The sequence below is a fragment of the Oryctolagus cuniculus genome, chromosome 6 (genome assembly GCF_964237555.1).
Source record: "Oryctolagus cuniculus chromosome 6, mOryCun1.1, whole genome shotgun sequence".
In the NCBI taxonomy this organism is placed as follows: Eukaryota; Metazoa; Chordata; class Mammalia; order Lagomorpha; family Leporidae; genus Oryctolagus; species Oryctolagus cuniculus.
Window position 1 is genome coordinate 85,558,896 of NC_091437.1, and position 13,135 is coordinate 85,572,030.

Genomic DNA, 13,135 nt, shown 5'->3' on the forward strand with positions numbered 1-13,135 from the left:
TTATCAATGAGAATGAATTTGGAAGAGTAATATAGTTTCCTATACATACTATGATTTGAATGTTTCCCCCAACGTTCATGTGTTTTGAAAATTAATCCCCAAGGCAATAGTGTTGAAAGTGGGACTTGATAAGAGGTGACTGGATCATGAAGACTCTGCTTTTGTGAACAGATTAATGGCATTATCCTGGCAATGGGTCAGTTATCTCAAGAGTGAGTTTGTTCTAACAATGAGACCCACCCTCTTTGCCCCTTGCCCTTCCACCTTCCACCAAAGGATGATACAGCACAAAGGCCCTCCCCAGTTTCAGAACCATCAGCCAAATAAATTTCTGCACATTATAAATTATCCAGTCTGTGGAATTCTGTTAATAGCAGCAGAAATCAGGCTAAGATATGCTATTAATTAAATAAAAGGTTCAAAAGTTCATTTATATGTGTACATAGTGAGATATATAGGGATATATAGAGATGACTATAGCCTTTTGTCCACTCTCATTTCCTTCTGTTCCATTTTCTTTTAAAATCATCACCCCTTGTTTTTTAAAAATATTTATTTATTTACTTGAAAGGCAGAATGAGAGAGAGAGAGACAGATCTTCCATCTGCTAATTCACTCCCCAAATGGCCACAACAGACAAGGCTGGGCCAGGAAGAAGCTAAGAGCCAGGGACTCCCTTAGTCTCCACTGGTGTGTGTGTGGGGGGGGGGGGGTGACTTAAGTACTTGGGCCATCCTCTGCTGCTTTCCCAGACCCGTTAACAGGAAACTGGATTGGAAGCAGAAAAGCTGGAGCCAGAATAGTCTCTCTGATTTGGAATGCCAGCATCACAGGTGGCAGCTTAACCCACCGCACCACAATGCTGGTTCTTTCCTCTTTCTTACTGACCTCTCATCCTAAACCAACTCTCACTGTCACTGCCTCCTTACTCTGGTCTATTTTTTTTAATTATTTTATTTTATTTTGAAAGAGTCCAGAGAACATACTCTCTCCAATAACACCAATGCCAACTTACCTCTCATGTCAGTCCGTGACTCAAGTAGCCCTGGCCTTCCTGCATCACATCAGGATAGTTACTGATGAGCCACACAGATGGAAACTTATTCAAGAATTACAGATGACAGTACTCGTGACCAAAGAAGAGCTGCCTGTCATAGGAGACACTCGAAAAAATACCCACAAAAATATCCCCAGTACCTAAAAATAACACATTTCAAGAAAAGGAAGAAGGCATTTCCCAACAGAGGAAACTCTGAAGGTTCACTGTCCAGTAGTACAACAGCTGCCAATCTCACGTGGCCATCAAGCATCTGAAATGTTCCTAGTGCAAACTGAATGTGATAGAAGACAGAATACACACTGAAAGCCACAGACTTAGTGTGAAATAAGAATGCAAAAGAACATCTCATCTGTGATTTTTTATATTAGTGACATGTTGAAGTGATAGTATTATTTCAATTATTTGCACCTGTTTCTTTGGCTTTTTACTACAGCTACTAGAAAGTTTGATCTTACACATGTGGCTCATATCATGTTTACTAGGACAGCTCTTGTCTAAAGCCACCTTCACACTCACCTTCAGAACCTCAGCTTTCGGGGATAGAGCTGATGTACACTCCACATGGAGAAGACTGCATGCAAATGTGAACCAGCAGGTCTTAAAGTGTGCTCCCCAGAATGGAAATGGAGCTGTCAGCTCCTGCTCCAATCTTGTGAAATCAAGATGTGACTTACAATTTCTGTTGTCAGACTTCATGAACTTAGGTTATTTTATTCTGTCCATAAAATTTCTTTTCCAAAAAATAGTTCACCTTACAAAACTTTTTTCTTTGCTTTCCTAAAGCTTACATCACCATTTATCTTGAAGTTGTTCAATGGTTATAGATCATATTTTTAAAAATAAAATAAAATTATTCATTCAAATTCATCCAATCATGCTTTTTCCCCTAGCATGCGGGAAGCTCACTAGGAGTAATCCAGGAAAATCAACTATACAGGGGCTTCCAATTGCCCCATATTCTAGAAATCTTGGTACTCTTGGGCTGTCGTTGTAGTACGGCAGGTTAAGCCACCACCTTAATACTAGTATCTTATATGGACACCCATTTCAGTCCCAGGTGCTCCATTTCCAATCTAACTCCCTGATAATGTGCCTGGGAAAGCAGATGACCCAAGTGCTTGGGCCCCTCCACCCACGTGAGAGACCTGGAAGAAGCTCCTGGCTCCTGGTTTCAGCCTCGCCCAGCCCTGGCTGTTGCAGCCATTTCATGAGAGAACTAATGGATGGAAGATTCCTTTCTCTATCTCGCCCTCTCTAACTGTGACTTTCAAATAAATAAATAAATATTTTTTAAAAAAGAAAGAAATCTTGGTACTCAGGACAACACAAATGCTCTGCAACAAGCATAATGGTCAACACTATGCTTGGTGGGGTCAGCGCTGTGGCACAGCAGGTTAAAGCCCTGGCCTGAAGCACCGGCATCCCATATGGGTGCTGGTTCTAGTTCCAGCTGCTCTTCTTCTGATCCAGCTCTCTGCTATGGCCAGGCATAGCAGTAGAAGATGGCCCAAGTCCTTGGACCTCTGCACCCACATGCGATACCCAGAAGAAGCTCCCAGCTCCTGGCTTATGATCGGCACAGTTCCAGCCATTGGGGCCATCTGGGAAGTGAACCAGCAGATGGAAGATCTCTCTCTCTGTGTGTCTCTACCTCTCTCTATAACTCTGTCTTTTAAGTAAATAAAATAAATCTTCAAAAAAAAAAAAAAAACCACTATGCTTGGACAGAAGTCTAATGAATCAAACCTACGGAACATTGGACTGGTTTAGACATTTTTCTGCAGTGTTGCCAGTGCAGACCCTCTTATCAATGGTAGATGATGCACTCAAGATACCAATTGCTTCCATAATAATATCCAGTAGCTTCATTACATACATTAGTCCTATGACAATTTCATTTTAATGCAAAGCTTTATATTTATCAATAGGATCAGCTAAGAAAAGCTTCCATCTGTCATTCACTGTTCCTTTTACTACATGATATATCAAGCCTATCTATCTGTCTATCTATCTAGCTGTCTGTCTATCTATCTATCCGTCTATCTCATCTATCTATCTCTATCTATTTAGTATTTATCTCTACTCCCTTTTATGTGCAATAATACAAGGTGTCACCATTTTTCTCGATCTAGATTCTGGAATCACATCCTCTCCTTTTGGTTCCTCTCATTTTTGCTGCCTTCTCTGGACTTTTTCTATTTTTGCTCTGCTTTCTCTGAAAGTATATGGACTGCACAAAGTGAGACATTCAAGTCAAGGATAGACTGATTTATATTCTCCCAAGATTATAAATGTTTCTGAGTCACTCTAAATTCATAATATACATAAAAGTATGTGACTATATGTGTGTGTATATGTGTATGTGTGCATGTCCACATTTTAGCACCACCACTGTCTTCTGGAGAGATGCTGTGTGCTAACAGCACCTAAATATTTTTTCCTTGAAAGGTTACAGATAATTGGAAAGTCATCTATTTTCAAGGGCAGTTGAGACACTCCTTCCAATACATATTCCTTTGGCATTGGCTCCCCTTTAGGAAGTAATGATATTTCCCAATAGTCAGTGTATCACTATGACTAGTGAGTTAGGGTTATATTTTGCAATTGGTCTTACTCAAAGGGACGATACAAAGTCAGTTCCCTTTGAAATCAGGGAGACCCAAAGTGCCATGGTTTATTTTTTTTATCTTAGCATCATATACTGGTCAACATGGTATTAAAATATTTTATGTCTATAGGCATCAGTTAGTATTCTCACTAAGTTCAACACTGATATTCTCAATGTCATGCTGGTAATTACGGGACTCTCTAATGGAATTCTAGGTGGAACTGAGAACGTCTGTGGCTCAATTAGGTTAAACCTAACTGACTTTCTATATGTTGAAATATTCTGTGGTGATTAAAAAATTGTATTTTTCACTGTAAGATATTGTTTATTTTTTAAAAAATTACCCCTCAATAAAGTAATACTGAATTAATATGGCCACAGATGAGCAGTTCTTCTACTTCATTTTCAAGTCAAAGCCCTCCCCTTGTAGCTAATACCGTTACTCTTCCATCTGACTCGGACTGTGCATGCAGACTCTGACCTCACATTCCCATATTCTGATCCTTATACAACATCTCTTCCCCCAGCTACCAGCTTTCACATGAACCTCCTGATTCTTTTTTTTTTTTTTTTTTTTTTTTTTTTTTTTTTTTTGACAGGCAGAGTGGACAGTGAGAGAGATAGACAGAGAGAAAGGTCTTCCTTTTGCCATTGGTTCACCCTCCAATGGCCGCTGTGGCTGGCGCACTGCAGCCAGAGCACCACGCTGATCTGAAGCCAGGAGCCAGGTGCTTCTCCTGGTCTCCCATGGGGTGCAGGGCCCAGGCACCTGGGCCATCCTCCACTGCACTCCCAGGCCATAGCAGAGAGCTGGCCTGGAAGGGGGGCAACCGGGAGAGAATCCGGCGCCCCAACCGGGACTAGAACCCGGTGTGCTGGCACCGCGAGGTGGAGGATTAGCCTAGTGAGCCGCAGCGCCGGCCTGAACCTCCTGATTCTTCTCACTTCCTCAGCCACTCCCTGGTGGTGTCGCTTACCACCACATACCCCTGGGTTAACTGCATCTCCCCAGCTCATCTCCCTGAAGGAACTCTTCTGCACCAATAGCTTTACCCCTAACCTGTACACTATACCATATTCTTTCTTGCATATCCCAAAGCTCTCAAAATTCAACCATAAACTCATAATCTTCTGCACAGTCTGCTCTTTGTCCATGACTTCCTACCAAGATGTCTTCCTCACCAGTCACCCAAGTCAAAGCCAGGGAGTAACACAGGTGTCTCTCCTCCCCCAAAATCCCCATGTTATCAGCCACCAAGTTCTGATTCTACTTGCCGATTATTTCTAAAAGCATCCCCTTCCTTTATCTCACTGCCAAAGCCTTAATCCAGACTCCCATCTCCACACTCCAGCTACAGAGATGTCCCTCAAACTCAAACTTCCTCCTCATAACCCTCCAGTGATTCTTTGCCAGTTCAGGGGAAAATCCCTCCCCTACAGTCAGCACCAGGCCCACTGGGGAAGGTTGGGCCCCTGCTCGCTTCTTCAGCCTCATCTCATGCTGCAGGCCTTCACACTAACCACATGTATTACCCAAATGTGCTCTTTCTCTTGTGTTGAGGCCTTTGCAGAAGCTTTTTCCCTACTGACAATGCCCACAAATATAGACACCTTACCCCTCCACCTGGCTCTGGGAAGACCTTACAGAAAACTCCGTCTCGGGGCCGGCGCTGTGGCACAGTGGGTTAACGCCCTGGCCTGAAATGCCAGCATCCCATATGGGCTCCAGTTCTAGTCTCAGCTGCTCCACTTCCTGTCCAGCTCTCTACTATGGCCTGGGATAGCAGTAAAAGATGGCCTAAGTCCTTGGCCCTCTGCACCCGCATGGGAGACATGGAAGAAGCTCCTAGCTCCTGGCTTCGGATCAGTGCAGCTCTGGCTGTTGCGGCCATCTGGGGAACGAACCAGTGGATGGAAGACCTCTCTCTCTCTCTCCGTCTCTACCTCTCTCTGTAACTCTGTCTTTCAAATAAATAAAAAAATCTTAAAAAAAAAAAAAAAAGAAAAGAAAAGAAAAGAAAACTCTGTCTCATCCAGGTGCCTTTCCTATGTGCTACCACGAGACTATGTTTATAGAGTGGCACTACACATATAAAATTAGTAGGTATTTTTAATGTAAATCTATTAATTGGTCATTCCCCCTACATAGTGAATTCTTTGAGAATAGGGCCATATCTTATTATTCTTTTTCTTTTCTTTTCTCTTTTAAGATTTATCTTATTTATTTGAAAGGCAGTGACCACCTACTGGTTCACTCCCCCAAAAGGCTGCAATGGCCAGGGGTGGGCCAGACCAAAACCAGGACCTCAGAACTCTATCAGGGACTCCCAGAAGGTGGCAGGAGCCTAAGCACTTAAGCCATCTTCCACTGCTTGACCAAGCACATTAACAGGAATCTAGGTTGGAAGCAGAGCAGCCAGGACTGAAACTGGTGTTCCAATATGGAGTGCCAGCATAGTAAGCTGTTGTCTTAACCTGCTATGCCACACCACAGTGCCAGCCCCCTTACTGTTTTTCATTTCTCCTTGCCTATTCTTTTTTAAAGATATATATGTGTGTGTGTGTGTGTGTGTGTGCGTGTATTTGAAAGGCAGAGTGACAGAGAGAGAAAGAGAGAAAGCTTCTACTTGCTGATTCACTTTCCAATGGCCACCATGACTGGGGCTGGGCCAAGCAGCAGCCAGAAGCCAGGAACTCCATCTCATGTGGCTAGCAGGGACCCACACACGTGGGCCATCTTCTGCTGCTTTCCCAAGTGCATTAGCATGGAGCTGGATACAAAGTGGTGCAGCTGGCCCTCAAGCCTGGACTCCAATATGGAGGCAGTGGCTTAATCCACTGAATCACAACATCAGCCTCCTCTCTTGCTTATTTAGTGCATGGAACATAATAAATGTCCAATAATTGCTAAATTAATTAATGCATGAGTTAATGAATACATTATCTACATCAATCTCAAAACAGCAATTCCATATGCTAATATCTTCCCAGGAGAAGATTAAATAAAGATAGGACTATGACATATAACACATTATTATATAATTATGAACTAAATTGTTTGTGTTAATAGGGTCAATGACATATAAAGACCAATAAATACATCACAGTATCACAAAATATACTGTACAGTAAGCCTTAGTGCTTTGAAACTTGGACAGCCAAGATTTGTATTATCTTCACCAATCACAAGGAAATGTCTATCATTGGCCTAGAGTCAAATAATAAGAAACATAAATGCAGAGGCATGTTTGATGTTTTATATATGTCATTCAGAAAACAGCAGCAACTGTATTAGCCAGAGTCCCAGCCAGGGAAAGCTCAAGTTGCTGTCTCTTATGGTCTAATCTGGGTGATACAGCCAGCAGCAAGCATGGTTTCACATGCCTGCTTTTATTCCAGAATCCCTCCATGCTTCAGAAACACAACGTCAGTGAGAGAGGACTCCAAGAGTAACCAGAAGGCAATTACAGAGTAGTGATTCCCACGAGGCCCAGTTTAAAGAGTCTTCTCCTAAAAGGAAGGTCGCCTTCAGGGAAGTGTCCCAAGAGATTGTCTCCTCCCATCTTCTTTTCTCTACTAAGTTCCCATTTGTTTCGTCATTTCATTCCTTCTTTGATGTTAATGATCCCTAAATCTGTACACTGGGCCTCAGCCTCTTTAATTGGTTATGTATTTACAATTTCTAAAAGAAACTAACCTCCTCCAATAGGGAGCACAAAACATATGCAGGAGAAGGTAGAAATCTGGAGTACTGTTGAGGTCATTCCAAGGTCTCCATAGAAAGAAGGTCTCAAAGGAATTGCAGTGTTGAAAGGGGACAATAGTTAAGCTTCCATCACTGATATCACACAGGACTGGGTGGATCCCAAAGTCCACTCTCACTACCCCCTGCAAAGCTTTATTAATCTCCCTAAACTTAACTCTCCTCATCTAAAAACTGGGAATAGTAATAGCAGTTGGGGGTCTCATGAGACTGGCTATTGTATTCATTGGCTCCTTCCAATATCCCTACAAAGATTCAATTGTCTCCTATTTATTTAAAACCAAACAAAACCCACTTTTTTATTCTCTATTATCCCTAAATTCCTGCTTGCCTTTCCCATAAAATTTGTAGAAAGATAGTGTTGGGTCTGCATTCACACTTGGTTCCCTTCACCTTCAATTCAGCATTCTATGCAACTTCTCCCTTGGCCCTTGTTCATGCATCTTGTTCGAAATGGGGTAAATCTGAAAAGAAATTAGCACTTTCTCCATGGCAGGAGCCTCAAGGAAAACTGATTGGATGGCCTAATGTTTACTGGAGCATCTAGGAGGAGTTCAATGGAAGGTATGGGAGATTCCAAGATGGCAGAATAAGGGACAAGGCAGTCTATTCTAGACTAGGGGAAAATAGTTTAAAAATAATAATGATAAAGTGAAGAAAGTACACTCTCAGGGGAGAATTGGAAGGAAAACTGCAGTGGAGATTCTGCGGAAGGAGGAGATGCTGTGGATCTGTGCGGAAGGTGTAGACACACAGCAAAGAGCCCAGACACAACAAACAACCCCAGAAGCCCTGAACTGAGAAAGTACCAGCTTTGGAGAGCAAGATAAGATCAGACTGCAGCGGCCCATGCCACTGTTGATACAGCTGGAGAGACAGCCTATGGACTACACTGTCTTTGAGTATAGCCCAGAGCCCTGAGGGGTACAGGATGCCCACTCACCCAGAGAAAAAGAAAAGAGGCACATCACTCTCTCCCCATCCCCTCCATAACAGTGCCTGGCAACTGGCTGAGAGAGGGTAGATGCCATTTTGGACATAAACAGGTAGCAGCTGCTGTAGCTCTTTTGTATGCACCCAGTACTGGCAGGGACAATTGCCACCTTGTCAGCAGAGGCAAACACAGCAGCTCTGGTGCACACACCTGGCAACAGGTAGGGAGAAGGAGCCACTCCAACATTACTACCAGTCACAGAAACTCTTGTACTCTTCCAACACAACTGTGAAATGAGTAGGTCTGCAGCTGGTGGGTATTGTGCATGTGTGCGACCCACGGATTTTTACCAGAGGAAAAAATCCGTATTCCTCACTGACTTTGAATCTGGCTGTTAAATGCTGAAAGAAAGATTTTAAGTATTTCAGGACAAACAAAAGAAGACTTTAATGAGAAATTAGTAAACGATCTTTTTAATACCAACAATGATGGGGGATTTTAAGAAATGAGCAATAAGTTACTAAAGAAAATTTGGTGTGTTGAGAGTTGCCCAAGCCTTTTGAGGTTGGTCGTGAAGGAACAATGCAGCTTTCTAGAACATACCCCTTAAATGAATCACTGAAGGAAAGGAGATATTTAAAATACACCTTTTATAATATTAAAATCATTGTTTATCTAGAAATATTGCTCCATGTTCCACAACTAACAACCGAGTGGCAATTCATTCCAGTTTTGTTCTCACCCACTGTGCATAAGTGTTTAGAGAATTTATGTAGCACCTAAGGCCACTGGTAGGTGATCAAATCCAGAGCTTTCTAGTTCCCTCCTGTGCATACAAAGGAAAGGCTATTTCAAATCGCATGTGTGACTTCCAGAAATAATCAGCATTCTCACTTTACTTCCAGACACTTGTCTCTGTGCCTGGGAAGAGCCACATGAAGGAATAACTGGACTAAACAAAAGTTTAGCTCTTTCAGTGACTTCTACTTACTCCATAAGAACTTGTAAAATACAGACTATAAACGTGCGCTGAGTTTTGCTCATCCTTGACCTTTCAATTGCTTTCACTGGCTCAAGACGTTTAACTTTATGTGAGATGGTATGACTGATCTAAAGGGAGTTAGAACATAAAACAGACGTTTTCCTTTTACAGAAACAATATTTAACCTTTAACTCAGAACTTGACTTTGAAAGATTTAAGGTAGCATACTCACCTGTAGCTGTGATATGGTTAAAGGATATCGGAATAAAATCCAGGTAACACCTTCACTGCAAGGTGGGATAGTAAGAGAGCCTTCATATACCCAGTAATCCCGCAGTAGAGGATCTGTGTAACCACAGGGGTGTATTATGAAAAGGCAAATTAATTAATAATCTTGATGACTCCAACAACAATCTTCAACATTACAAACCTTCAGAATGACATTTTTCAATGGATGTCATTTTTAAACTAGAGCCTTATATCTATATTCTTAATGTAATTATCATGGAGAAAATCAAAGATGAAAAACATGATGAATCTTCATTCTATTTACAATGACTTCTATCAATGGGTTTTTATACATGTCTATCAAATTTAATGACTTCAGAAGTAAATCTATGTTTTGGGGTTTTCTCTTGCTTTATTAAAAGATTTATCTAACTAGTTTATGCCTAATATTTATTGGATGTTTACTACATGCCAGGTACTGTTCTAAGCATTTCACATTAATTCCTTCAACCTTCACAACAAACTAACAAGAGCAATACTATTTCTAGTCCCATTTTTAAGACAGGCAAACCACATCACAGAGGTTTAGTAATTTGCCCAAAGTCAATCGCTAATAGTTTGCAGAGCCAGAATTCAAATCCATGCACTTTGGCTTCAAAGCCTATTAGTTTAAAGAACTCTGTTTGGACTGTTTCAGTTCTAGTGACCTCTATATTGGTTGTTTTGACAGCAAAATATTAAAATCATATCATGGTAAAATAAAATGAATCACTCTTGTGAAATAATTTAGATCTGTACTAGAAGAATTCATTGTTAATGTGATTGAATGTTTACCATATGACAGAAACTGATTTGTCATAGACCAATTATGCAGAAAGTAGAGGATCAGATGCCTCAACCCGTTGGATTTTGTTTGAAACTCTAAGAAATAGCACATAATTTCAGCACAGAAATCTGAAGAATCAAATTTTATATAAAACAATCCGCAACTCCAAATTCTACTCTAAGTATACAATGCACAATTACTAACTGTGCACAAATACAATCAGAATAATACTAAATAATAGTATTGCTGTGAAGATATAACCCTATATAATTAGATACCAAATTATCTCTATATATTAATAAAAATTTCACAGGTAAATCTTAGAGTATATTAAGATTATTTTATTATGCTCATACATTACACAGAGGTAGTGACATTTACAAATGACAATTATAACAAAGCTCTTCATAGATTAATGGAACTAGTAGCAAAGTGTTTATTATATCAAATGATTTACTCCCACATTTAAAGTAATCTGAAACTGGATCTGCTATGAGGGTATAAATTGTAAAAAAAAAAAAAAAAAAAAAAAAAAAAACACTTTATTAACTAGTAGTATGAACTTATATATATTCTGAGGAAAACAATGTGGTCATATTCATAGTTAAAAACTCATGTTATACAGTCAGATAATTTCTTACCTGGTAGTAAAGTGTTAGGATTAAAGCAAGGTATTGTTTTGGATTTTCCCTGAAAACAAAAAATAGTCACTATACATTAATGTGAAATTTCTAATTTTCAAGTAAAAATGCTATTAGGGTTAAAAATCTAGATTTAAGTATTTTCTGAATGATTTCAACAAGTCCCCTAGACTTGGGGGTTGTCTCACTCTGTCTTCCCACTGCAACAACACTGGCTGGCTCCAAGGAGACACTCCCACTATGGATCTATGGCTATTTTCTCTGCTACTGCACTTCAATTTTTCCAATACTTCCTGGTGTGGACCTTACAAATGGTGTCCTTCTGTCTCATGTCAGCTACTTTCTCTGCTCCCAGCACATTCATACTAGAGACTGGGGCTGCATGTCTTGGTCTGCAACGCTGGAACCCTGGCTCCGTGAATTCCTTTGAAATGACTTTCCTTCTGCCTACTTTGATCTCTGCTCCTCAACATATGGCATTACAACATGGCTCCCATTCTGCCATTTTGGCCCAGTTGAATTAGGAAATTCAGCTCCAGGGTCTATCCTGCATACTTCCTCTTTTTTGAAAGGAAGATCTGAAATTCAGATCAAAATAGTCTGTTCCAATCAACATTGTTCAAATCTAGCAGTAAATTCCAAGGGAAATATTTGTGCAATTATTCAACAATCCCTACGTTTGGTCATTATATTATCATCATTTCAATTGTTCAGGTCTTGGAGGCTGACAGACCTGTCATGTGAATCAGATTTCTCTTATGGGATGACTCTATTGACACAAACAACAGAGAACATTAGTGTAGTAAGTCTCTTTCTTACTTCCTGGGACTATTTAACATGTTAAAGAATCCAGCTCACTTGATTCCTTCCCCTACTCCAGCCACCTGTATTTCACTATAATTGACACCCTACTAGCTGAAGAAATTAGGGAAATTTTCTCAGCCCATTTCTATTGGTTAAGGTAAGTCAAAATAAGTCCCACCCCTTTATACCAGCTTCCTTTGCCTAGCCTAGTCTGGGCTTCCCACTGGCGGCTGGGTTCATTCTGAGCCTTCTTGGGGCTCTTCAGTGAAGATTCTGCCAGATTCAAGATGCCATGGGCTCATGCCAGTACACAGATAATCAAACTTGATTTCCAGATTGATCTTAGAATTGGCCATGAGCCTTTCAATCCCCCTCAATCAAGCAAGCTTTAAACCTAGCCCAGATACTTCATGCCTTTTTTTGTAGACTTTGTCAGGCTCTAGTCTCTCTTCCTTATCTTGCAATTTCTGTCTCTAGTTAGATGATTACAAGTCAACTTCTTACCAAAGATTAAGTCACTAAATTAAGGTATTGGTGTACGAGTCAAGTCAGCCCCACAAGACCCCAGATAAAGACTCAATTCAATTATCATCTCTATAGTTAACATCTTAATGCTAAACTCCATTTGGAAGTGCTTCACATGAACCCTGGGCCCTGATCAAAGTATGTAATAATCATCTGCCTTGGGACCCCAGACAGATCAGAGCCCACTTTGCCATCACAGCAAGCCCAGAAGAAGATGCTAGCCCATCCATTCCAGGTCAGTCAATGAAAGGCCACAGCACTGTGGACCAATGAGAGACTTCCATACAAGCTGGTTATACACTGTTCAACCCCAGGTTTATAAGGAACTGAGCAACATCTGCCCAACTCCAGGCTCTGAGAATGAACAAAATAAACACCTACTTTCTTCCACCACCCTGCTATAAGTGATTGGCTTGGTGAATGTGAGTGGTTTCTACAGCAAGCTCAACTGCTTTTTTGTATCTCTGGTGGGCATACCACTCAGGTTCAAGTGATTCAACGTGGGATAAAAGGTAATGCTTATTACAGAACTTGACTTCCCACCAGTTCTGGGCAGCAGAAATTGACCTAAATCATCTTCTCTGGCATATTATCTTATGGCTTATGTGTACTTGTTTATTATTACTTAATGTAAACACACCACAGTCTGGTCCCCAAAATTTCTATTCATTTTATTTACATAATTTTCCTAAGACAGGCAGCCAGGAAAGGGTTAACTCAGCAGGCCTGGGTTGCTCAGATGATGCACATTCCAAAAGAAAGCC

At 40.8% G+C, this 13,135-nt stretch overlaps 1 protein-coding gene across 1 annotated transcript in view; it reads right to left on the minus strand.

Moving 5' to 3' along the window:
* CA8 (carbonic anhydrase 8) overlaps positions 1–13,135 on the minus strand; it is a 125,497-nt gene that overhangs the window by 31,069 nt on the left and 81,293 nt on the right. Inside the window, exons 6-7 of the mRNA XM_051843756.2 lie at positions 11,043–11,091; positions 9,580–9,692 (exon numbers count right to left, since the gene is read on the minus strand). Of these exons, the coding sequence (XP_051699716.1) occupies positions 9,580–9,692; positions 11,043–11,091 (162 nt within the window). The remainder of the gene's footprint in view (positions 1–9,579; positions 9,693–11,042; positions 11,092–13,135) is intronic.